This window comes from Thalassophryne amazonica, chromosome 13 (genome assembly GCF_902500255.1).
Source record: "Thalassophryne amazonica chromosome 13, fThaAma1.1, whole genome shotgun sequence".
Lineage (NCBI taxonomy): Eukaryota > Metazoa > Chordata > Actinopteri > Batrachoidiformes > Batrachoididae > Thalassophryne > Thalassophryne amazonica.
In genome coordinates, this window is record NC_047115.1 from 94,444,662 (window position 1) to 94,472,273 (window position 27,612).

General features: G+C 41.5%; 1 protein-coding gene across 1 annotated transcript in view; it reads left to right on the plus strand.

The window, feature by feature from the left end:
* mcmbp (minichromosome maintenance complex binding protein) overlaps window positions 1-27,612 on the plus strand; it is a 47,338-nt gene that overhangs the window by 16,871 nt on the left and 2,855 nt on the right. The window contains exons 7-13 of the mRNA XM_034184643.1: window positions 12,155-12,294; window positions 14,120-14,217; window positions 14,295-14,470; window positions 15,953-16,076; window positions 23,838-23,955; window positions 27,010-27,175; window positions 27,262-27,395. Coding sequence (XP_034040534.1) covers window positions 12,155-12,294; window positions 14,120-14,217; window positions 14,295-14,470; window positions 15,953-16,076; window positions 23,838-23,955; window positions 27,010-27,175; window positions 27,262-27,395 — 956 coding nt within the window. The remainder of the gene's footprint in view (window positions 1-12,154; window positions 12,295-14,119; window positions 14,218-14,294; window positions 14,471-15,952; window positions 16,077-23,837; window positions 23,956-27,009; window positions 27,176-27,261; window positions 27,396-27,612) is intronic.

Below are 27,612 nucleotides of genomic sequence, written 5' to 3' on the forward strand. Positions count from 1 at the left end.
GTTGTTTGGATCAGCAGTTTCAGTTAAATATATCATATAGCAGACAAACAGTGATATTTGAAAAGTGAAATAAAGTTTATAGGATTTACAGAAAGTGTGCAATTATTCTTTAAACAAAAATAAGACAGGTGCATAAATGTGGGCACCCCAACAGAAAAAATACATCAATATTTAGTAGATCCTCCTAATAACAGCCTCTAAACACTTCCTATAGCTTCCAATGAGAGTCAGGATTCTGGTTGTAGGTATTTTGGACCATTCTTCTTTACAAAACATCTCAGGTTTGTTGGTTTCTGACCACGGACTGCCCGCTTAAAATCATACCACAGATTTTCAATAATATTCAGGTCTGGGGACTGAGATGGCCATTCCAGAACATTGTACTTATTCCTCTGCATGAATGCCTTAGTAGATTTTGAGCAGTGTTTAGGTTTGTTGTCTTGTTGAAAGATCCAGCCCCTGCGCAACTTCAACTTTGTCACTGGTTCATGAACATTGTTCTCAAGAATCTGCTGATGTTGACTGGAATCCATGTGACCCTCAACTTTAACAAGATTCTCAGTACCTGCACTGGCCACACAGCCCCACAGCATGATGGAACCACCATCAAATTTAACTGTAAGTAGCAAGTGTTTTTCTTAGAATGCTGTGTTCTTTTTCACCCATGCATACCACCCCTTGTTATGTCCAAATAACTCAGTTTTAGTTTCATCAGTCCACAGCACCTTATTCCAAAATGAAGCTGGCTTTATTTATGCTAATGTGCTTTAGCATACCTCAAGCGACTCTGTTTGTGGCGTGTACGCAGAAAAGGCTTCCTCTGCATTACAGCATCTCTTTGTGCAAAGTGCGCTATATAGTTGAACTATGCACAGAGACACTATCTGCAGTAAGATCATGTTGTAGGTCTTTGGAGCAGGTCTGTGGGTTGACTATGACTGTTCTCACCATCCTTCGCTTCAGCTTATCTGAGATTTTTCTTGGCCTGCCACTTCGGCCCTTAACTAGTACTGTGCCTGTGGTCTTCCATTTCCTCACTATGTTCCTCACAGGGGAAACTGACAGCTGAAATCTCTGAGATAGCTTTTTGTATCCTTCCCCTAAACCATGATGTTGAACAGTCTTTGTTTTCAGGTCATATGAGAGTTGTTTAGAAGCTCCCATGTTGCCACTCATTAGAAGAGATGCAAAGAGGGGAAACATTTGCAAATGGCCACCTTAAATACCCTTTCTCATGATTGGATTCACCTGTGTAAGTCTGTCAAGGGTCAGTGAGCTTACCAAACCAATTTTGTGTTCCAATAATTAGTGCTAAATGTATTCAAATCAATAAAATGACAAGGGTGCTGACATTTATGCGCCTGCCCAATTTATTGCACACTTTCTGTAAATATATAGTTTGTTGACTCGCTGAGGGCACATGCCCGTGTTAATTAGCAATGGGTGCAGCAGGGGGAACTGATGAGTAGGTGATGCTCATGAGTAGGATTGGTGACCTGTGCTTGCAGGCTGGAAAGATTTTCTTCAACTTTTTTTCACTCTGAAATTTGAGCTCCTGTGTGTATTTAATGACTTCTCTTGAGTGTGTGCCTCTTTTCTTTGGGGGGGGGGGGGGGGCTTAATTTAGTGATATAATATGTGCTGGGTTTTAATATTCTAATTGCTATAATATTAAATGTTTTCTGTAGTACTTAAGGTGCTATGTTACTGCGCCCTGAAATTTTTGAATGCAGGAAGGACATGGTAAGGGGGGGCAGGGGTTAGGGTTATGGATGCTGTGCTTATTCATGTGTTTTGCATGTTGTTTCCACATGTGGGTTCAACAATAAACTACAGTCAGAAAAACGTCTCTCCTGTTAAATGTGCCCGTCTCTATTTAAACGTGGTCAAATATGCATAAGTGTGTGGGTACGTGCCATGAAGTGAGTGTTGATCTATGTGAGGGCAGGGAGATGTTCTTTTCTTTCTTCTTCTGTGTTTCTTCACCATGGAAGGTGATTGGCACATTTTTCACTCTCATCTCACTCATCTTCAACCGCTTATCTGGGATCGGGTAGCGGGGGCAGCATCTCCAGCAGGGGACTCCAAACGTCCCTTTTTGGGACCACATTAAACCCCTCTGACTGGGGGATCACGAGGCGTTCCCAGGCCAGTGTAGAGATATAATCCCTCCACCTTGTCCTGGGTCTTCCTTGGACTAGGTGGACACATTTTTCAATCGGTCCAAAATTTGACTGTCCTTCACGTTCCTGGAGACCGTACCACAGAATAATAATTATCTACCATTTTCCTGCACAAGTTCTTACTGCGCCCACTCATTTTTTTTTTTTTTCCAGTTGTAGTGGTAACATGCACGAATGTGAGGAGGTGTACAAGGAATTATCTGGAATTTTTTCAAAAGAACATTCCAAGAAAATGTATGCAAAAATCTGTTTCTAGAGAGAGTTTATTTACAGTAATATAAAATTTACATTTTGGATATTGGCTACTTTGGGGATGATGTGTTGAGGGCAGGACTGAATGCAGTGCTGATTAAGTGAGGCGGACGTTATGCCTTGTTTTCTTTTTACGGAGTGGAACGATCCTTACTTGCTGAGACTCGGTCACTGAAGGGGCGGAGCTCCAGCCCCCATCAGCCAAAATTCTACTTTACTCCTCGGTATGAAAGGTCCCGACTTGATCTTCTTCAAAACGGATGTGAGAGCTGTTTCAAATCAGTGGTCTGCAGCAGCCATCATCATTGTGTAGAACTTTTTTCCAGCTCTGTGGCATTCCTAGAGCGCGTTCAGTCAGTTATCACATAAAGCCCGCCCCAGCTCCACCTACTGATTTTGCACTCTTAACTACGTCTTCTTTCACTTATTGTGCGCCATATCTATACATACTTATATTCTGTTTTTCACGTAATCTGTTCACATCACTATTTTTGCACCCACCAGCAGACATTGCAATATACGTTAGTCACCTTTCTTTAATGTAGATGTTTATTTTCTTTGCTAATGTACGATTGTTGCTGCTGCTACAAGTGATTTTGCCCGCTGTGGGATCAATAAAGTTTATCTTAATCTTACCTGAGACAAATGGTTGTGATTGTCTTGGTCTGGGTTCAGCAGTAGGGGAAAATGCAGTGAATGGGAGGGGAACCGGACCCTCTTGCCATGCAGATGTGTTTGTGAAGTGACTGGGTCTGGTTTACGGGGCTCCTCGCTTACTGCATTTTCTTGACCTCATGCGTAAATTACAGTTGGAAAATGTCCAGTGGTGTTCCAGTAAACATTGTTTGTTTATTTCATTCTTTTCATTCAGTTCCAACCACACAACCAAAAATCATTCCAAAAGAAAACATAACAAACGTAACAATACACCTGAATGAAAGGGGGTAGAAAGAAGCAAACTTATATTATCTACCCCTTTTTACAGAAGGTTAATTTACAAATTAAATAATAATCACATTATTAACATTACAATTAGAATATCTAAAAAAGGAAAAGCAAAATAAACAGTAATAAAAATATACATGTGGTTTCATTATTACAACATCAGGTCGTATTTCTGAATCATATTAATTTTAACTGCCTTTTTAAATATACGAGGGCCAGTCTCTCAGCAACTTCTCAGACAAAGGAATTCCGACGAGGGGCTGGACGACTCCTCCCACAAGGAGTGCTCACAGGCGAATGACGTCACCGACAGGCATGGAAAAACTCACGCATGCGCACGAGGGTTCAAGCATGTCTGACGTAAAAACATATGAATGAAATCCATATAGTTTTTGAAAAAAATAAAAAGGACCTATATTTTATTGACAGACCTCGTATTGCTTTATTTAGCTTATTTAATTTCCTTGTTCACATTATTCCATAAACTGACTCCCTTGATAGAAATGCAACGTTCCTTCAATTTAGTTCTGAATCTTGGTTTGTTAAATATCTCTGTTCCTTTTAAGTTGTACTGGCTTTCTCTTTTTTTCAAATTTGTTCTGGATGTTAGTTGGTAGTGTTTTTTTTATTTTTATTTTGGTGAGCCTTAAACATTGTCTGGAGAATAGTGTAATCAACCAGGTCATGAAATTTCAACAAATGTAACTGCACGAATATTGGACTCGTGTGTTCTCTATAATGCCGCCGACTAATTATCCTTATTGCTCTTTTCTGTAAAATGAAAAGTGAATGTTTTGCAGGCATTTCTCCATATTTCAATACAGTAGGACAGATGTGGAACAATCATAGAACAGTATTATATATATATATATATATATATATATATATATATATATATATATATATATATATATATATATATAGTCCTTTCTCATCTAGCATCTCTTATACTTTGTGTAGTAGAGCAGTCATTTTAATAATTTATTCTTTGTATAGTTAATATGTGATTTCCAACTCAAGTTCTCATCAATCATGACACCCACAAATTTTGTTTCCGTCACTCTTTTAATTTCTACACCATCTATAATAATTGGGGTATTCATACTTTTTCTCGATTACTAAATATCATGAAATTAGTTTTGTCAAAGTTAAGCGATAATTTATTAATGTCAAGCAAAGTTTTTATTCCCATGAATTCTTTTTTGACTCCTCTCAACACATGTTGTAAATTTTTACTAGAAGAGAAAAATGTGGTCTCGTCAGCAAACAGAATACAATGTAACATCTTAGATACATTAACAATGTCATTGACATACAGTGTAAAAAGTTTTGGTCCAAGGACCGACCCCTGAGGTACCCCACAGGTAACACTAATAATGCAGATCTTACATCGTTTACCTGTACAAACTTTTCTGTTGACTAGATAGCTTGATACCCATTTGTGAGCGACCCCTCTGATTCCAATATTTGTTTAATTTTTGAAGAACTATGGTATGGTCAGTGGTATCAAAAGCTTTTTTGATGTCCACAAAAATGCTCACAAAAAATCCTTAGTCTATTGCAGTGCATATTTCTTCAGTTAGTCCATAATTGCCATGGCTGTAGAGTGACTAGTTCGAAAATCATACTGACGATTACTTAGAATGTTATATTTATCAAGGAACCTATCCAATCGATTTACAAATAATTTCTCTAATATCTTGGAAAATTGTGGAAGCAAGGAAACTCGTCTGTAATTGGAAAAAACATGTTTATCCCCACTTTTATATAGTGGAATTACCTTAGCTGTTTTCATGCTATCAGGAAAAGTTCCTGTTGAAAATGACAGATTACAAATATAGGTAAATGGTACAATGACATTACAAGGAATAATGTTCTTAATTAGAAACATGTCTAGATCATGAGAATCTGTTGATCTCTTGCTTACACAACCTCCTACAATGTTCAGTATTTCTTCCTTTTCAACCTTGCCAAGAAAGATGCTGTTCACATTGTCCATGATTAGACTTCCAACTGCAGTATCACCCTTTGTTTTTGGAATATTAGCTGCTAAATTTGGGCCCACCCTTACAAAAAATCATTAAAACTATTCACTATTTTTGTCTTATCTTCTATGCATACATTTTCTTTCACAAAATAATTTGGAATCATTGGTTTCTCTTTGTGATTTTTTTTTTATTACATTATTAATTATTCGCCATGTAGCTCCTATGTTTTTCCTATTTTTATCAAGTAATTTACCATAATATGAGGTCTGTTAGAAAAGTATCCGACTTTATTTTTTTTTTTTTTCCAAAAACCTGATGGATTTGAATCACGTGTGCTTGCATGAGCCAACCTTGAACCTTGGTGCGCATGCGTGATTTTTTTTTTTTCCGGCCTGTCGGTTGCGTCATTTGCTTGTAAGCAGCCTTTGTATGAGGATGGGTGGAGTCTCTCGTCTTTTTTTCTTTGCAAGGAAAAAGACGGAACGACTGGAGCAGCGCGACTGCATCAAATTTTGCCAAAAACTAGGCGACAGCCAGGTGGAAACCATTTGGATTATTCAGACGGCTTTCGGTGACGATCCTCTGGGCATCAAACAGATTAAGGAGCGGTACAACCGGATTAAAGACGTCCGCACAACGGTGGAGAGCGAGCCACGCTCCGGTCAGCCATCAACATGCAGAAATGACCGGATCATTTCCAAAGTGAATGCTGTGGTGATGTGGGACCATCGTGTGACTATCTGAGAAATTGCGGAAGAGGTGGACATCAGCACTTTTTCGGCACATTCCACTGTGACAGAAGATTTGGCCATGAAAAGGAGTGGCGGCGAAATTCGTGCCACTCCCGACGGAGCAAAAGCGCCTTTGTGTTGAAGCCTCACAGGACGTGCTGGACTCCGAAAAATGATGGCCACCTCTTCCACCATTCGGAAGATTCAGACGGCTTTCTGTGGCTTTTCAGTTGTGTGACTATCCGAGAAATTGTGGTAGAACTGGGCATGTCAGGGCATGTCCTGTGAGACTTCACCACGGAGGTGTTTTTGCTGCGCCATCAGCTTTGTGCCAAAGCTATCACCATGAATTTCGCCGCCGCTCTCCACCATTGTGTGGCCATCTTTAAACCGGTTGTGCCGCTCCTTAATCTGTGTGATACCCAGAGGATCATCACCGAAAGCCGTCTGAATAATCCGAATGGTTTCCACCATTGTGTGAGGATGGGTGGGCTGTCGGCCAGTTTCTGGCAAAATTTGATGCAGTCGCGCTGCTCCAGTCGTTCTTTTTTCTTGCAAAGAAAAAACGACGAGAGACTCCACCCATCCTCACACAAAGGCTGCTTACAAGCAAATGACGCAACCGACAGGCGTGAAAAAAATCACGCATGCGCACGAAGGTTCAAGGTTGGTTCATGCAAGTACACGTGATTCAAATCCATCAGGATTTTGAAAAAAAATAAAAATGTCGGATACTTTTCTAACAGACCTCGTATTCCTTTTTGTGCTTTTTTATTATTATCTCTACTTGTTTTTTATAGCTTTTATATGTAACTGCATCATCTCGTGACCTTGATTTTAAGTAACATTTATATAAATTATTTTTCTTTTTGCAGGCATTTCTTAACCCTTTAGTCATCCATGGTTTGTCAACAGTATCCCTCCTGGCAAAATTCATCAGTTTACAGTTTTTATGATACAACATTGTGAAAATTTTCATGAATGCATCATATGCTTCATTGACATCATTTACAAATATTCCATCCCAATTCTGGTTTTTAAGGTCTTCCTTTAGTGCCAGTAATGCTTTTTCAGATCTGTTTCTGCTGCTCACTACCTTTCCAACAATTATATTAGTAAATATATTATCAATTTTAGTCTCACTCTGAGATGTGATTCTTGTTGGTTTTGATATCATTGGAAATAGACCCAAACTAAACATTGTATCAGTAAAAACATCAAGAGTGAAGTCCACTAGGATTATCCATATAAAAAACAAAACACTTCTTTGGCTTGGTTTTGGTCAAACAGTTCTGTTATACGAGGTCTGTCAGAAAAGTATCGGACCTTTTTATTTTTTGCAAAAACCATATGGATTTGAATCACGTGTGATTGCATCAGCCAAGCTTGAACCTTCGTGTGCATGCGTGAGTTTTTTCACGCCTGTCGGTTGTGTCATTCGCCTGTGAGCAGGCTTTGTGTGAGCAGTGGTCCATCCCTCTCATCGGATTTTTATTGCGAATAAATGTCTGAACGATTTGGAGCTTTGCTGCATCAAATTTTTCCAAAAAAGGTTTTCTGGACATGCCCCAACATGTCCTGTGAGGCTTCATCACGGCGTTGCTTTGCGCCACGACACGCGGAATTCCTCCGCTCCTCTTTCCATGACAAAAACTCCTGTAACAGTGGAATGTGCCGTTCATTTCTAAACTGGACGCTGTGTTTTATCCAGGACGTCCTTTGACTAGCACAGGAATTGCGGAAGACTTGGACATCAGCACTTTTTCGGCACATTGAGACAGACATGCAGAGGAATTCCGCGCGTTGCGGCAGAGCCGCATGGCGCAAAGCAACGCCGTGATGAAGCCTCACAGGACATGTTCTGGCATGTCCAGCTCATGCACAATTTCTCGGCTAGTCACACGACTAAAAAGCCACCGACAGCCGTATGAAATCCATCTCAAAGCCGTCCTGTGAGACCAACACGGAGGTGGTTTTGTCCCGCGCAATGAGCGGCACGGTGGCGCATCCGTCCGCTTCTTTTTCCATGAAAAAAACTCCTGTAACAGTGGAATGTGCCAAAAAAGTGCTGATGTCCACGCCTTCTGCCTTTTTTTGTGTAAGTCAGACGACGTCCCGGATCAACAAAGCCTTCACGTTGGAAATGATCTGGTTGTTTCAGTGGGGTGTCAGCCTGTCGGAGTGCGCCGCGCTCTCAGATGCTGTGGGCGGTCTTTAAACCAGCTGGAGCACTCCTTAATCTGTGTAATCCCCATAAAATGGTCCCTGAAAGCCACCTGAATTTTCCGAATGGTGTCCAGCTGGAGGTCTCTCACAGTTTCTGGAAAAATTTGATGCAGCAAAGCTACAAATCGTTCAGACATTTATTCAGAATAAAAATCAGATGAGAGGGGTGGACCAGTGCTCACTCAAAGCCTGCTCACAGGCGAATGACGCAACCGACAGGCGTGAAAAAACTCACACATGCGCACGAAGGTTCAAGCTTGGCTGATGCAATCACACATGATTCAAATCCATATGGTTTTTGCAAAAAATAAAAAGGTCCGATACTTTTTTGACAGACCTCCTAATGTCAGTGAATGACTCTACATTAGTTCCTGGTGCTCTATAGACACAGCTCACAAGTAAATTTTTTTGATTTCTCATTTACTATTTCCAATTATAATTTCCATTGTATTATCAACCACTGATGTCACATTGCAGGCATGGAGCAGATTGATCAAAAAGTACAATAGAGTCCATGAAAGCAGAGTTGTAGTCTTACACACCTCTCTGCAGCTTCTCTCCCCCTGCCATCCCCTCATTACCCCATCCCCATAGAGACGGTGCCTGTTCCCAGACTACCAATAACCAGCAAAAATCTATTTAAGCATAAAAACTCAAAAAGAAAAAATAATATAGCACCTTCAACTGCACCACAGCCTAAAACAGTTAAATGTGGTCTATTAAACATTAGGTCTCTCTCTTCTAAGTCCCTGTTGGTAAATTATATAATAATTGATCAACATATTGATTTATTCTGCCTTACAGAAACCTGGTTACAGCAGGATGAATATGTTAGTTTAAATGAGTCAACACCCCCGAGTCACACTAACTGTCAGAATGCTCGTAGCACGGGCCGGGGCGGAGGATTAGCAGCAATCTTCCATTCCAGCTTATTAATTAATCAAAAACCCAGACAGAGCTTTAATTCATTTGAAAGCTTGTCTCTTAGTCTTGTCCATCCAAATTGGAAGTCCCAAAAACCAGTTTTATTTGTTATTATCTATCGTCCACCTGGTCGTTACTGTGAGTTTCTCTGTGAATTTTCAGACCTTTTGTCTGACTTAGTGCTTAGCTCAGATAAGATAATTATAGTGGGCCATTTTAACATCCACACAGATGCTGAGAATGACAGCCTCAACACTGCATTTAATCTATTATTAGACTCTATTGGCTTTGCTCAAAAAGTAAATGAGTCCACCCACCACTTTAATCATATCTTAGATCTTGTTCTGACTTATGGTATGGAAATAGAAGACTTAACAGTATTCCCTGAAAACTCCCTTCTGTCTGATCATTTCTTAATAACATTTACATTTACTCTGATGGACTACCCAGCAGTGGGGAATAAGTTTCATTACACTAGAAGTCTTTCAGAAAGCGCTGTAACTAGGTTTAATGATATGATTCCTTCTTTATGTTCTCTAATGCCATATACCAACACAGTGCAGAGTAGCTACCTAAACTCTGTAAGGGAGATAGAGTATCTCGTCAATAGTTTTACATCCTCATTGAAGACAACTTTGGATGCTGTAGCTCCTCTGAAAAAGAGAGCTTTAAATCAGAAGTGTCTGACTCAGCCAGGCTGACAAAGAGTCAGAGCTCTATTGAGCTGAGTATTCCATTAACTTTAACTAGTAATGACTTCATGACTTTCTTTGCTAACAAAATTTTAACTATTAGAGAAAAAATTACTCATAACCATCCCAAAGACGTATCGTTATCTTTGGCTGCTTTCAGTGATGCCGGTATTTGGTTAGACTCTTTCTCTCCGATTGTTCTGTCTGAGTTATTTTCATTAGTTACTTCATCCAAACCATCAACATGTTTATTAGACCCCATTCCTACCAGGCTGCTCAAGGAAGCCCTACCATTATTTAATGCTTCGATCTTAAATATGATCAATCTATCTTTGATAGTTGGCTATGTACCACAGGCTTTTAAGGTGGCAGTAATTAAACCATTACTTAAAAAGCCATCACTTGACCCAGCTATCTTAGCTAATTATAGGCCAATCTCCAACCTTCCTTTTCTCTCAAAAATTCTTGAAAGGGTAGTTGTAAAACAGCTAACTGATCATCTGCAGAGGAATGGTCTATTTGAAGATTTTCAGTCATGTTTTAGAATTCATCATAGTACAGAAACAGCATTAGTGAAGGTTACAAATGATCTTCTTATGGCCTCGGACAGTGGACTCATCTCTGTGCTTGTTCTGTTAGACCTCAGTGCTGCTTTTGATACTGTTGACCATAAAATTTTATTACAGAGATTAGAGCATGCCATAGGTATTAAAGGCACTGCGCTGCGGTGGTTTGAATCATATTTGTCTAATAGATTACAATTTGTTCATGTAAATGGGGAATCTTCTTCACAGACTAAAGTTAATTATGGAGTTCCACAAGGTTCTGTGCTAGGACCAATTTTATTCACTTTATACATGCTTCCCTTAGGCAGTATTATTAGACGGTATTGCTTAAATTTTCATTGTTACGCAGATGATACCCAGCTTTATCTATCCATGAAGCCAGAGGACACACACCAATTAGACACATAAAGACATGGATGACCTCTAATTTCCTGCTTTTAAACTCAGATAAAACTGAAGTTATTGTACTTGGCCCCACAAATCTTAGAAACATGGTGTCTAACCAGATCCTTACTCTGGATGGCATTACCCTGACCTCTAGTAATACTGTGAGAAATCTCGGAGTCATTTTTGATCAGGATATGTCATTCAAAGCGCATATTAAACAAATATGTAGGACTGCGTTTTTGCATTTACGCAATAGCTCTAAAATCAGAAAGGTCTTGTCTCAGAGCGATGCTGAAAAACTAATTCATGCATTTATTTCCTCTAGGCTGGACTATTGTAATTCATTATTATCAGGTTGTCCTAAAAGTTCCCTAAAAAGCCTTCAGTTAATTCAAAATGCTGCAGCTAGAGTACTGACGGGGACTAGAAGGAGATAGCATATCTCACCCATATTGGCCTCTCTTCATTGGCTTCCTGTTAATTCTAGAATAGAATTTAAAATTCTTCTTCTTACTTATAAGGTTTTGAATAATCAGGTCCCATCTTATCTTAGGGACCTCGTAGTACCATATCACCCCAATAGAGCGCTTCGCTCTCAGACTGCAGGCTTACTTGTAGTTCCTAGGGTTTGTAAGAGTAGAATGGGAGGCAGAGCCTTCAGCTTTCAGGCTCCTCTCCTGTGGAACCAGCTCCCAATTCAGATCAGGGAGACAGACACCCTCTCTACTTTTAAGATTAGGCTTAAAACTTTCCTTTTTGCTAAAGCTTATAGTTAGGGCTGGATCAGGTGACCCTGAACCATCCCTTAGTTATGCTGCTATAGACGTAGACTGCTGGGGGGTTCCCATGATGCACTGTTTCTTTCTCTTTTTGCTCTGTATGCACCACTCTGCATTTAATCATTAGTGATCGATCTCTGCTCCCCTCCACAGCATGTCTTTTTCCTGGTTCTCTCCCTCAGCCCCAACCAGTCCCAGCAGAAGACTGCCCCTCCCTGAGCCTGGTTCTGCTGGAGGTTTCTTCCTGTTAAAAGGGAGTTTTTCCTTCCCACTGTAGCCAAGTGCTTGCTCACAGGGGGTCGTTTTGACTGTTGGGGTTTTACATAATTATTGTATGGCCTTGCCTTTCAATATAAAGCGCCTTGGGGCAACTGTTTGTTGTGATTTGGCGCTATATAAAAAAATTGATTGATTGATTGAAATGCTTCTGACATCATCCATTAAAATCTTAAATCCTGATTGTTCCTCCTCTTTACTGCAGGAGCTTTAAGTTCTGCAGAACAGCACGGGGACTGTAAGCGTCAGGAGACAGAAGCTCCGACTGGACAGATGACAGCTGCCTCCCACCTTGACCTCAATTTCCCCCTGCCAGGAGAGAAGGGGCCGTCCTGTTTAATTAAGGTATATACTCTGTGTCTACAGCGGAGCGCTGACGCTGTTCTGTGAACACAGTTTAAGGTCCAGAGGCTTTGCTATGGAAGCTACAAATGTTCAAGGAGCCGTTGCTGTGCATCCACACCACAGGAAGGAGTTTGTAATTTGTGGAAGATGACGATGAAATGATGCTGCCCCCACCTGAGAGAGGAACATAGGTTTAGCCCCGTCTTTATGATGTCAAGAGGAGTCTGATTTCCCACAATGCCTTTTGGCACTTCTGTCGGTTTAACGCTCAAGACTTTTTTATTCTTTCTTCTTCATTACTTCAAAAAAAGTGTGATATTTTCACTTTGTAAAAATGACAGAGTTGCTGTTTATGTGTTGATAAATGGTCCGGAATTAGTCTGTTTAAATGAAACCATGAGTGAAAGTGCCTTGCGTTTGATCGACACTGCCACCGTGAAAGGTAAATGAAACATCTTTGCAGCAGCCCACAGGGTGTTTAAAGACACAAGCACTGCATTGAATTTACTCAGAAGCCTCTGCGGTGCTAAAAGTCACTGACAGTGTGCCAAGTCAATACTGAAAGTTAGCGGTTAGCTGTAGCATCCTTTTTTTTTTTTTTTAAGGAGTTTTCTTTATTTTATTACTTTGACACTTCCTTCCCTTCTATTCTCACTTACTTATATCTCACAGACAAATAATTTTAAAAATTGTCATTCTTTAATTAAAATTTATACAAGTTTTGTGGAATCATTGGCAAGCTTTATATGCTTTATATGTGTGTATATATATATTTGTGTGTGTGTGTGTGTGTGTCTGTATATAACACAACACACGCCTAAATCTCCAAAACTATACACAAGTAGATGTAATAAATGTCATAAAATAGTTTGTCCAACACAAAACCCAACATGTGGCTACACGTTGCGTTAATAAGCCACTTATTGTTATTGTTGTTGTTGCTCATATGCTGGAATAAGGGATAGAACTCTTCAAATTATTGTTCATTACTTCCCACTTCAATCATACTCACAGGTGAAATGTTCATCCACAGCCTTTGATCTGGCAATTTGTGCAGTTTGTAGCTGCACATAAAGGTATTTTTTAACAAAATGACAAAGAATAAAGTTGTGTGCGCCTCATTAAAGATCAATAGAAAAGAGCGTTCAGGAGCATAACATCGTAGTGGTAATATGGTGGCCGGTTTGCTTCAAAAATATTGGCCAATGACCTATCCAGTAATATATAGAGATCACTGTGTATAAGCCAGCCAGTTGCCAGGTCTGCACTGTGTAAGCCATTCCCTTAGAGGGCAAGCCGGATTAAGCAGCTTCATCCCATCTTTACACTTTTTTTGGATCGTGGGTGATCGTAGTAGAGTGGTACCCTGTGGAATAGGGGTATAAAATGGAGTTTTTATTGTATGCAAGTAGATAGTTGTTGCCAAGGTGATAGAAGTTATTGCATAACGCCGGACCTTTGTCGGTTGTTGGCAGTAATAGGAAAGTAATGATGGACTTGTCCCTGACAGTGAAGTACAAAAGTCAGTTATTTTCTCTGCTGTGAGTCAGTGAGGAAGCAGGACTGAGACTGTATCAAAGTGTGGTGGCGGCGTGCACGTACAGCGGCCAGGAAAAGAGGTGTCTGTTTTTCTTTTCTTCAAAGCTGCTCTGTTGCCTGTGAGCACACACCAGATTGAATATTGATTGCTTATTTAACAGGTATTTGTTTCCTCCTTGTCACTAACCACGACACCGTTGGCAAACCTTCGGTTTCAGAGATGTTAAATGATTTCTTAGCGGAGGCGTGTGAACAGACTCTGCAGCGTGACTGTTTCCGTCTTTAGGTCTACGAGGAGGGCGACAGCTTCAAGCTCAATGACGCGCTGGAGGTCTACGGGATTCTCTCTGTCAGTACTGCTTTCAGCGCGCTGGCTGATGAGAAGTAAGACTCTTGATTTATTTCAGTTTCCCTCTGGATGCGACACGTGCGTTTGTTGATCAGTGGGCGTGTCCACACAGAGAGGCATCGTCTTCGTCCCTGCTGGAGCCGGCAGAGTGCATGGAGACTGTGGAGGAGCAGAGAGTGCACAGTCCTCCGGCCTCACTGGTGCCTCGCCTTCACATGATCTACGCCAAACCATTGCTGCACAACAACCCTCTGCTGGCCGCTGCCACCGTGGACCACAGCGGCGTTCGTAAGGCCAAACGGTTTTGTAAATAACACGTGCTGTTTATGTTTATGCCACAGTTTGAACACATCTCACAGGCCTCTTTTTTTATTGACTGATAAATTAAACACGAGCCTCCTCATACGCGTGTGTTCCCTCTTGCTTTGTTTCAGTGCCCATGGAGTAAACGGGCACACCACAGAGCCCCGGTGCATGTTTTCAGAGTACATTAACACTCACCGTCCCTTTAACTACCAAACAAGCCCGTTGACTCACACAGATGCTGAACCGTGCACGTCAGCCTCACTCTGTCATAAGCTTGGTGCAGACATGGTGATAATGCGCTGGCCTCCGCCAGGGCTGCAGCTGTGTGCCTTTTAGAAACCTGTTTCACACTCCTTCACTTCAAATACACACCAAGTGTGTTTTTGAGGAAGAGCACATGTGATATACTCTAATCAGTCAATCAGGAAGCACTTTTAATATGAATATGTTTTTTATTGTCATGTTGTCTGTTGTTTTTCTGCTCTGACATGACACAGGTGTGTAACCACAGTGGCAAGAGGACAAATCTAGAAAAATACAAGTATCTGATGGGGATCGGGGTGAAAGAAAACTATCAGGACATGCCCAGTCTCTGTCTGTCTCTGACTGATGACCTGACTGTCTGGGAAAGGTTGCATAGACAAAAGCAAGTTGCTTTTCACTGGACTTGTTGCACTAGTGCAGTAGGTTTAGTCATCGTAAGTTTGACTGCATTTGTTGTTTTTCAGGTCCCATGTTGAACTGGGAACTGAATGGAGACATTTGTTCACTAAATGGTTCCATTTCAATAGTGCTTCTCCATCCTGAACAGCACAAAGAGCTTTACAATGATGCCTCACAATCATGCCGTCCAGGGTGCTCAGCTGCACACCAAGAGCATCTTGGAGATTAAGGAGCTTGCCCAAGGCTTCGTAATGATTTTCCAGGCTAATGGGGATTTGAATCAAGGATGTGCTGGTCTTGATTCCATTTACTCAGCACTAACCCATGGGTTTTGTGTTCGAGTCCCAGTGGGTGTCTGTAAGTCCAGGCTCACTCACACTGTTGGACAGATATTGGCCTCTTTATTGACTTAGTTCATTTTCACACTGTCAGTCACATGACAGTGAGTCTGGTCTCAGTCCCAGAATCTTGGCTATGAAAATTCCAGTAATGATGAATATTGTCATCACTGGTATTTGCATAATGAGGTCAGCGTTAGTTCCTGTGGGGCACACAAACGCACCACGTCATGGTTTCATCCTCTGTCAAAACGACTCGTATGGAACATCTTAGTCTCTCTGAATTAAAGTGTTGCTACACTGAGACAAACTGACGAGCTTTGCAAGACAAAAGGACCGTATATCAGCAGGTCCCTCAACGCCACAATGCACCACATGAAACTCTGCAGAGAAGCCGAAAAATGGTGTTCACTTCAGTGTGTAATTGGGGATCGTCTCTGATGTCTGTGTCTTTCCTTCTCAGCTGAGTCTTTGACCCCGAGGGAGATGGCGTCTGTCAGAGAGGAGCTGCTCACATACTTGACTCACGTCCTTCTGGGAGACGCTCTGGCAGCCGAGTACCTCATTCTGCACCTCATTTCCAGTGTGTAGGTGTCACTCTGTGTTCACTGTAAAGTTGGCCTCTTGCTACATGATAATGCAGTACAAATGCGCTAACAACAGGATCGTATAGAAACCCAAGTCCTAATGTGAGCCCAGCGTCCGCTTTAAGAGCCCACACCTTTCTGAGGCCAGACGACAACACGGAAGTTTGAGCGAGTTCAAAACTTCTGCAGTGTGACCCGGTGTCGCATTTCCTGTATTAAATCATAATGTACACTGCTTATATAGATATTGTTACAAGCAAAAATGTACACACTCTCACGTTTACACCCAAGAAAAGAGGAGCAGCCAGAAATAAATTAAAAAAATCACACACTCACCTGTAGCCATAGTCCACCTGTGGTCCATGAAGACTGCGAGGTGGAGAAGCACGTTTGTGTTGATGAAACCCCAAATAAGAGAAGCCGACAGAATTCTAAATAAATAAAGGTGTCTACCTTTAAAGGACCGCGGTTGTCAGGTGCACATATGAAGATGTTTGGAGTTCTGGAGCAGCAGCAGCAATTTGTTTTCATGATTTGATTCATTCCAGAGCTCTGCCCAGGATTTTACTCAACATAATGAATGATGTAATCGTAGCTGAACTCTTCACCATGGAGAGAAAAATATGCTGGTAAATGAGCAGAACGTGTTGTACAGTGATTTTATTCAGTAGGGGTGGGTGGTGCCTGTTTCTCACTAAACTTGTATTTGTGCCCTGATCTGCATGTAGGAGGCAATGAACAAGGCGGCCGCAGGTAGGAGCCGGGTGTGGCGCAGATTAGGTGGCAGAACAATGAATTTGTGCACATGACGTAAACGCTTAAATAATTTTGGCAACATATGTGACCATGAGAAAAGGTGAAATGCTGGAGCACATCCACATTCTGTGCTCAATAAATGTATTATCATCCACATACAGTGCATCCAGAAAAAAAAGAAATCAAATCAATTTTATTTATATAGCGCCAAATCACAACAAACAGTTGCCCCAAGGCGCTTTATATTGTAAGGCAAGGCCATACAATAATTATGTAAAAACCCCAATGGTCAAAACGACCCCCTGTGAGCAAGCACTTGGCGACAGTGGGAAGGAAAAACTCCCTTTTAACAGGAAGAAACCTCCAGCAGAACCAGGCTCAGGGAGGGGCAGTCTTCTGCTGGGACTGGTTGGGGCTGAGGGAGAGAACCAGGAAAAAGACATGCTGTGGAGGGGAGCAGAGATCGATCACTAATGATTAAATGCAGAGTGGTGCATACAGAGCAAAAAGAGAAAGAAACACTCAGTGCATCATGGGAACCCCCCAGCAGTCTAAGTCTATAGCAGCATAACTCTCTCCCTCAGCCCCAACCAGTCCCAGCAGAAGACTGCCCCTCCCTGAGCCTGGTTCTGCTGGAGGTTTCTTCCTGTTAAAAGGGAGTTTTTCCTTCCCACTGTAGCCAAGTGCTTGCTCACAGGGGGTCGTTTTGACCGTTGGGGTTTTACATAATTATTGTATGGCCTTGCCTTACAATATAAAGCGCCTTGGGGCAACTGTTTGTTGTGATTTGGCGCTATATAAAAAAATTGATTGATTGATTGATAACTAAGGGATGGTTCAGGGTCACCTGATCCAGCCCTAACTATAAGCTTTAGCAAAAAGGAAAGTTTTAAGCCTAATCTTAAAAGTAGAGAGGGTGTCTGTCTCCCTGATCTGAATTGGGAGCTGGTTCCACAGGAGAGGAGCCTGAAAGCTGAAGGCTCTGCCTCCCATTCTACTCTTACAAACCCTAGGAACTACAAGTAAGCCTGCAGTCTGAGAGCGAAGCGCTCTATTGGGGTGATATGGTACTATGAGGTCCCTAAGATAAGATGGGACCTGATTATTCAAAACCTTATAAGTAAGAAGAAGAATTTTAAATTCTATTCTAGAATTAACAGGAAGCCAATGAAGAGAGGCCAATATGGGTGAGATATGCTCTCTCCTTCTAGTCCCCATCAGTGCTCTAGCTGCAGCATTTTGAATTAACTGAAGGCTTTTCAGGGAACTTTTAGGACAACCTGATAATAATGAATTACAATAGTCCAGCCTAGAGGAAATAAATGCATGAATTAGTTTTTCAGCATCACTCTGAGACAAGACTTTTCTAATTTTAGAGATATTGCGCAAATGCAAAAAAGCAGTCCTACATATTTGTTTAATATGCGCATTGAATGACATATCCTGATCAAAAATGACTCCAAGATTTCTCACAGTATTACTAGAGGTCAGGGTAATGCCATCCAGAGTAAGGATCTGGTTAGACACCATGTTTCTAAGATTTGTGGGACCAAGTACAATAACTTCAGTTTTATCTGAATTTAAAAGCAGGAAATTAGGTCATCCATGTCTTTATGTCTGTAAGACGATCCTGCAGTTTAGCTAATTGGTGTGTCCCCTCTGGCTTCATGGATAGATAAAGCTGGGTATCATCTGCATAACCATGAAAATTTAAGCAATGCTGTCTAATAATACTGCCTAAGGGAAACATGTATAAAGTGAATAAAATTGGTCCTAGCACAGAACCTTGTGGAACTCCATAATTAACCTTAGTCTGTGAAGAAGATTCCCCATTTACATGAACAAATTGTAATCTATTAGATAAATATGATTCAAACCACCGCAGCGCAGTGCCTTTAATACCTATGGCATGCTCTAATCTCTGTAATAAAATTTTATGGTCAACAGTATCAAAAGCAGCACTAAGATCTAACAGAACAAGCACAGAGATGAGTCCACTGTCTGAGGCCATAAGAAGATCATTTGTAACCTTCACTAATGCTGTTTCTGTACTATGATGAATTCTAAAACATGACTGAAAATCTTCAAATAGACCATTCCTCTGCAGATGATCAGTTAGCTGTTTTACAACTACCCTTTCAAGAATTTTTGAGAGAAAAGGAAGGTTGGAGATTAGCCTATAATTAGCTAAGATAGCTGGGTCAAGTGATGGCTTTTTAAGTAATGGTTTAATTACTGCCACCTTAAAAGCCTGTGGTACATAGCCAACTAATAAAGATAGATTGATCATATTTAACATCGAAGCATTAATTAATGGTAGGGCTTCCTTGAGCAGCCTGGTAGGAATGGGGTCTAATAGACATGTTGATGGTTTGGAGGAAGTAACTAATGAAAATAACTCAGAACAATCGGAGAGAAAGAGTCTAACCAAATACCGGCATCACTGAAAGCAGCCAAAGATAACGATACGTCTTTGGGATGGTTATGAGTAATTTTTTCTCTAATAGTTAAAATTTTATTAGCAAAGAAAGTCATGAAGTCATTACTAGTTAAAGTTAAAGGAATACTCGGCTCAATAGAGCTCTGACTCTTTGTCAGCCTGGCTACAGTGCTGAAAAGAAACCTGGGGTTCTTATTTTCTTAAATTAGTGATGAGTAGTAAGATGTCCTAGCTTTACGGAGGGCTTTTTAATAGAGCAACAGACTCTTTCCAGGCTAAGTGAAGATCTTCTAAATTAGTGAGACGCCATTTCCTCTCCAACTTACGGGTTATCTGCTTTAAGCTGCGAGTTTGTGAGTTTTACCACGGAGTCAGGCACTTCTGATTTAAAGCTCTCTTTTTCAGAGGAGCTACAGCATCCAAAGTTGTCTTCAATGAGGATGTAAAACTATTGACGAGATAATCTATCTCACTCACAGAGCTTAGGTAGCTACTCTGCACTGTGTTGGTATATGGCATTAGAGAACATAAAGAAGGAATCATCCTTAAACCTAGTTACAGCGCTTTCTGAAAGACCTCTAGTGTAATGAAACTTATTCCCCACTGCTGGGTAGTCCATCAGAGTAAATGTTATTAAGAAATGATCAGACAGAAGGGAGTTTTCGGGGAATACTGTTAAGTCTTCAATTTCCATACCATAAGTCAGAACAAGATCTAAGATATGATTAAAGTGGTGGGTGGACTCATTTACATTTTGAGCAAAGCCAATTGAGTCTAATAATAGATTAAATGCAGTGTTGAGGCTGTCATTCTCAGCATCTGTGTGGATGTTAAAATTGCCCACAATAATTATCTGAGCTAAGCACTAAGTCAGACAAAAGGTCTGAAAACTCAGAGAAACTCACAGTAACAACCAGGTGGACAATAGATAACAACAAATAAAACTGGTTTTTGGGACTTCCAATTTGGATGAACAAGACTAAGAGTCAAGCTTTCAAATGAATTAAAGCTCTGTCTGGGTTTTTGATTAATTAATAAGCTGGAGTGGAAGATTGCTGCTAATCCTCCCCCTCGACCTGTGTTACGAGCATTCTGACAGTTAGTGTGACTCGAGGGTGTTGACTCATTTAAACTAACATATTCATCCTGCTGTAACCAGGTTTCTGTAAGGCAGAATAAATCAATATGTTGATCAATTATTATATCATTTACTAACAGGGACTTAGAAGAAAGAGACCTAATGTTTAATAGACCACATTTAACTGTTTTAGTCTGTGGTGCAGTTGAAGGTGCTATATTATTTTTTCTTTTTGAATTTTTATGCTTAAATAGATTTTTGCTGGTTATTGGTGGTCTGGGAGCAGGCACCGTCTCTACGGGGATGGGGTAATGAGGGGATGGCAGGGGGAGAGAAGCTGCAGAGAGGTGTGTAAGACTACAACTCTGCTTCCTGGTCCCAACCCTGGATAGTCACGGTTTGGAGGATTTAAGAAAATTGGCCAGATTTCTAGAAATGAGAGCTGCTCCATCCAAAGTGGGATGGATGCCGTCTCTCCTAACAAGACCAGGTTTTCCCCAGAAGCTTTGCCAATTATCTATGAAGCCCACCTCATTTTTTGGACACCACTCAGACAGCCAGCAATTCATGGAGAACATGCGGCTAAACATGTCACTCCCGGTCCGATTGGGGAGGGGCCCAGAGAAAACTAAATTGACCGACTAAATCACATGAACATAAGTATTCACAGCCTTTGTTCAATACTTTGTTGATGCACCTTTGGCAGCAATTCCAGCCTCAAGTCTTCTTGAATATGATGCCACAAGCTTGGTGCACCTATCTTTGGCAGTTTGGTCCATTCCTCTTTGCAGCACCTCTCAAGCTCCATCAATCAATCAATCAAGTTTTATTTCTAAAGCGCTTTACAACAACCAAAGTTGATCAAAGTGCTGCACACAGTTAAAAACAACCATAAGATAAAACATATACATCTAAAATATATTACAGTTGTCGATTTCCAGGGAGTCACAGCTCTATGTGTCAAAGGCCAATCGAAACAAATATGTTTTCAGCCTGGCTTTGAACAGGGGCAGGGATGAGATGGAGCGTAACTCCAGAGGAAGAGAGTTCCAGAGTCTAGGACCTGCCACAGCAAAGGCACGATCACCCCACTGTCTATACCTCGACCTTGGAACCACCAGCAGGTGTTGGTCTGAAGAGCGCAAGGCTCTGCTGGGCTGGTGAGGGGTCAAAATGTCACTGAGGTAAGTCGGTGCGAGGCCATGGATTGAACTAAAGATGAACAACAAGAGTTTAAATTGTATTCGGAACTGAACCGGGAGCCAATGGAGGGAGTAAAGAACTGGTGTGATATGGTCGTATTTGCAAGTGCTGGTGAGGAGGTGAGCAGCCGCATTCTGCACCAGTTGCAGACGGTAAAGAGAGGCTTGACTAAGTCCAGTGTATAGAGCGTTACAGTAGTCCAGACGTGAACTGAGAAAAGCATGGATGGTTTTCTCAAAATCTCTGCGGTTTAGTAAAGGTTTGACCTTAGCTAACTGAGTTGGAAAAAGCTTACTCTAACCACAGAGTCAATTTGTTTATTAAATTTTAAATCTGAGTCAAAAATCACACCCAGATTCCTGACAGTGTGGTTGGGCTGAGAGTTTTTAACTGAATTTACATCGCTGGAAGATCCAAAGAGGATGAATTCAGTTTTTGACTCGTTCAGACAGAAAGTTTTGAGATAGCCAGCACTTTGTCAGTGAGACAGGAATGAATGGACTGTGTGTCTGAAAAAGAAGTCACAGGCAGATATCCGCGTACATATGAAAGGACACATCATGATGAGCAATAACAGAACCTAATGGCATAATGTACAACGAAAAAAGGGCAGGGCCAAGAATTGAGCCTTGTGGCACACCGGAGGTCAGAGAAGCTGGTGAAGAGGAGAGGTCGTTAATCATAACAATAAAAGACCTATTTGAAAGATATGCTGACATTTTCAGATCTCTCCAGAGATGTTCAGTCAGATTCAGGTCTGGGCTCTGGCTGGACCACTCAGGGACATTCACAGAGTTGTCCTGAAGCCATTCCTTTGATATCTTGGCTGTGTGCTTAGGGTCACCATCCTGCTGAAAGATGAACTGTCACCCCAGTCTGAGGTCAATAGCACTCTGGAGCAGGTTTTCATCCAGGATGTCTCTGTACATTGCTGCATTCATCTTTCCCTCAAGCCTGACTAGTCTCCCAGTTCCTGCTGCTGAAAAACCACAGCATGATGCTGCCACCACCATGCTTCACTGTAGGGATGGTGCCTGGTTTCCTCCAAACATGACGCCAAAGAGTTCAATCTTTGTCTCATCAGAGCAGGGAAGTTTGTTTTTCCTGGTCTGAGAGTCCTTCAGGTGCCTTTTGTTAAACTCCAGGTGGGCTACCATGTGCCTTTTACTAAGGAGTGGCTTCCATCTGGCTGCTCTACCATACAGGCCTGATTGGTGGATTGCTGCAGAGATGGTTGTTCTCCTCTCTCCACAGAGGAATGCTGGACCTCTGACAGAGTGACCATCGGGTTCTTGGTCACCTCCCTGACTAAGGTCCTTCTCCACTGATCGCTCAGTTTAGACGGGCGGCCAGCTCTAGGAAGAGTCCTGGTGGATCTGAACTTCTTCCATTTGCAGACGATGGAGGCCACTGTGCTCATTGGGACCTTCAGAGCAGCAGAAATGTTTCTGTACCCTTCCCCAGATTTGTGCCTTGAGACAATCCTGTCTCTGAGGTCTACAGACAATTCCTTTGACTTCATGCTTGGTTTGTGCTCTGACTGTCAACTGTGGGACCTTATATGTCGACAGGTGTGTGTCTTTCCAAATCATGTCCAGTCAACTAAATTTACCCCAGGTGGACTCCAATTAAACTGCAGAAACATCTCAAGGATGATCATTGGAAACAGGAGGCACCTGAGCTCAATTTAGAGCTTCATGGCAAAGACTGTGAATACTTATGGACATGCGATTCCTTAGTTGTTTTTTTTTTTTGTTGTTGTTTGTTTGTTTTTTTAACAAATTTGCAAAAATCTTAAAAAAAAAAAAACTTCATATTGTCATTATGGGATATTGTGTGTAGAATTTTGAGGGGAAAAAATGAATTTCATTTTGGAATCAGGCTGTAAGATAGAATGTAGAAAACATTTAGATAGGTGAATACTGTAAACACTCAGTAATGTCTTCTTTTCTCATCTCTCTGCACATTGGGCACCACGCAGTCGTATGTGTGTATGTAATATAGGAAATAATTGTAACTTTGCACAGACATTATTTATTTTCCTCTGCTACAACGGCCCTCTGCCTTGATGACGGATGTTAGAACCTGTGCAGCTCCAGCTCACACGGTTACCGTGTTCTGTGATTCTTCTGAAATATGTTCCTGCTTTGTGTCGATACGGTTCTGCATTACGTTGATGAGACATGAGTGCTTTCTTTCGCTGTGCTGTGATTGGCCAGCTTTAGACTGAGAATCCTTTTATTTGTCAGCAGGACCTGACTGTGGCTGCTGTGTGCTTCTGCAGGTATGCCAGACGGGACGTTCTTCCTCTGGGAAAGTTCACGCTGAACCTGAGTGGCTGTCCGGGTGTCTCCTCGTACACAGAGCGTCTGTACCAGATCATACAGCAGCTCGTGCCTTCTGTGAGTCAACATTACATTACATAAGTGAAGAATCTGAAGTGAATGTGAAGCCGAGCATTTATACACAACACACATTCTGTTGTGATTCAGATTCAGTGAGAAAATAGACCGTCAAGGTTCGTGTTCGGGTCACAACATGTAGCAACGACGCATCAAAATGTAAAAATGTCACATTGGTTCCAATAGTGGAAACGTCAACTGTCTCACTGTTAAAATCTAATTAAAAGCCCTCGATATGGTGACAGTCACCAATTTTGCCTTAATTTAAAGGTACATTCACAAAATAAATCGGCCTTCAGGAACGTGGAAAAAACCCTGCCAGCCCAGGGGGGAAAAAATGTAAAATTTAATGACTCGGTGTCATTTATTTTGTAGCACATCTACAGCATTTTGTCTGCTGGCTTTCCCTCACACAGGTCAGCTGACAGCAGCGTGACGTTAAAAACCGCATCAGTTGGATTTCACAGGAGGCAGCAGACGTCACAGTGTGATACCCGATACAGATTTTATACTCCGATTAGTGTGACAAAAGCTAAATTAGCCCACCTCCTCCCGCTGCAAATATATTTTTTGCAGATGTGTGTGCATGAACACTGTAATCATGTGTCAGAGGGCGCAGAGCCGAGCGTCAGCCCACCCCCCTTATTTTCAAGAGAGTTAATTAAACACACACTAAAGTTTTCACAATGCTTTTCTCTTCTGTGTCTTTCCTGTGATGATGACATCAGTGACGGTCGTGGAATTGAAGTTTATGTTGAAATGTGAAGGAGTCACTGCTGATTAGGACATGCTCAGATTAAACCTCATTATATTAGAAGTTGTGTTATTTACTCTATATTTTTGTGCAACAATCAGTTGGTACACAAGTCTCACGTTATCTGATGGATTTTTTTTTTTTTTTTTGCTTGAGACCTTTGGTTCCTGTCTTTGTAATGAAATTCCCTGCTGGTTGTTTCATAAGGGATTTGCAGGAAATTCTTTTCATCTAACCAGAAATGGTCTCCATGTCTCGACATGGGAATTTGCAGCCAACTGACAGCGTGAGATTTACTTGAGAACAATTCGAGGTTAAACGAGCCTGTCATGATGAAATCAAGACAGACACAATATCGATTGTAACACGAAAACGAACACAAAGAACATCAAAAGACTCTATTAACTGAGAGGTCAATGAAGGAAAACCCCTACAGGGAAAACTGACCATATTCCAAATTTACGTTTCAGTGAATTTAGCATATAAAAGTTCACCAAATGTTAGTCTTTAAGAGCCAATATTCTCCCACGTTTGTTGAATAACACCACTCATACCAAAAAAAACATGCTACGTGGCTCATTCCTCGTTCATTATTCGCTGGGACCGAGGCTTTAAGTTTTACACACATCCCTGGGTGTGACGAACAAAAGACCTTTAGGTCAGAGCCCTCTCCGGGGGCTGTGAACCCTCTCTGGAGCCTGACGCGGACCTGCTAAACGACTGAGATCCCCAAAGGGCTGTGATGTCACTTTTCCAGTTTCACTCCTTCCGCTTCAGTCATATTTTAACAGTTTTTGCAGTGTGCCTGCCGATTACATTTTGATCATGGATCAAATAGACTTTAGCAGAAAAGTCCACAGACATGACCAACTTCACAATAAGGAGTCTAACAACTACAAAGACACTCAAATGGCCCACAATTTATGGAGAGAAATTATATGTACTGTACTGTTGGTTTGGAGGTTGATGATTGTATAAAGAAGTGGAGCTCATTGAGGGACAAATTAATCCAGAAAAGGCTGCTGTTCCTGTGATAAACTGCATTAACACACTACAGAGAACTTTAAAACAGTCACGCACATGTTGATGTCATTGCATGGCCACAGAGTTGTAGAAGCATAAATCAGGCTTTAGTATTTTGAGATACCACTCCACAGCTGACTTAAAAAAAAAAAAGAGTGACTCAACTAAATGTAATCTTTTTAATGCACATAATGCCTGCCGTTTATTTTTGTCAGACAAAGTTTTGACCCGGTCATTACATGAGGCAGGTCCCGAATCAAGGTCAGGCATTTAATCAAGGAAATACATAAGCTTAATTGATGCTGGGGATTCCATGTAGATCGTTCAGCGCCTCCGGACTGTAGCTATTTCGTTATGTATGTAATGGATTTTGTCAGTTTATACATACAGCAGATTTTGATAATAAAGGATAAAATTCGCTGGTCCACCTGAATCATTGCGGGTTTTATTGTATATAAATGAATTTTTTTATTTTTTTTTACTGACGCTCCTGTCTTCTTCTTGTGAAAGACTTGTGCAAGAAACAGGAAGTGTTCTGTGACAATGTGGCTAGCTTTGTTGAAATCCCAGTAACATGGTGAAGGAACTACTACTGAGATCTTTCCTGCTGCCTGGATGTTTGTTTGCTGTTTTGAGTGTGAGAAAGTGGAACATAGACGACATGCAGTATTTCTGGACAGAACGCAGAGAAAAAAAGACTTCAAATGACAGTCGGCGACAGTCTGGATGTTCCACAGTTTTCATTGAAAGGCTGGCGGGAAAATGATTGAATTGTTTTTATCGCCTGGATTTAAACATGTAGGAACTTTTGGAAGCTTCCATGAGTGCCAGAGTTTTCTGCTTTCATATAAATGCAAAATGTTTCAGTGAAATAAATTGTGGGGTTAATATTGAAAACTGACCGTGCACGTCACCTTTTTTTTTTCTTTTTGCTGTGCCAGACATCAGCTAACAAGGAACACATTTAATACCTGACAAAAGGAAAAAACAGACAGACAGGTGACTTATTCTTTGTCGGGACATCAGACATTTTTTTTTAATGGGCGTTCTGACAAATGTAATATTTGGCTGAGTTTGTGCAAATGCTCACCCCCATTTCATGCAGGATTTCGCATGGAACACCCAGACTGCTTGGATGCATGACTACAGTATATTATTTGGTTCCTCTACAGTGATTTCCTCTGATGTAATATATATATATGGAGAGAGAGAGAGAGATATGTTTTATTATGTATGTATGAATAAAGTATGCATTTTGTGTGTGTGTGTTGCTGCAGTCCTGCTACCTGAGCATGAGCCTGCAGAACATGAACCAGCTGCGGTTGGTACCTAAGAAAGATTATGCGGCCAACCGGCTGCTGAGCGGAGTCCTGCAGCTGTCCAGGAACACCAGCCTGTTCTTGGATGAGACCCAGCTGGAGCAGGGTCAGCTGGACACCACAGGTGAGGCTTTTTCATCTCCACAAGGCCGCTGAGCCCAGAAGCTGGACGGCGTTAACAGGATGGGTTTGTGTGTTTTTATGCTGTAGGTGTGCAGAACATTACGGCCCTGGGGGACCTGATCTCGTGGCAGAAGGTTGATTATGACTTTAACTACCACAAGATGGAATTCCCATGCAATATTAACGTGCTGATCGCGTCGGAGGGCCGCTCACTGCTGCCGGTGAGGACAAACACCCCAGCCGCAGTGGGTTATGTTTCCACCGGTCTCTGGTGAGTTTGACCCTGCTCGGCTGCTATTGGTCAGCTGCAGCAGCTCCTCCCACCAGCAGCTTGAGGCTGGGACTCCCTGAGTTAGGGACAGCCAGATGAATGTGCCGTGTGCTATTCTTGTGTGGTTGCCATGGCTGCCGGTGTCCGTCAAAGGAGCAGTGCTGCCT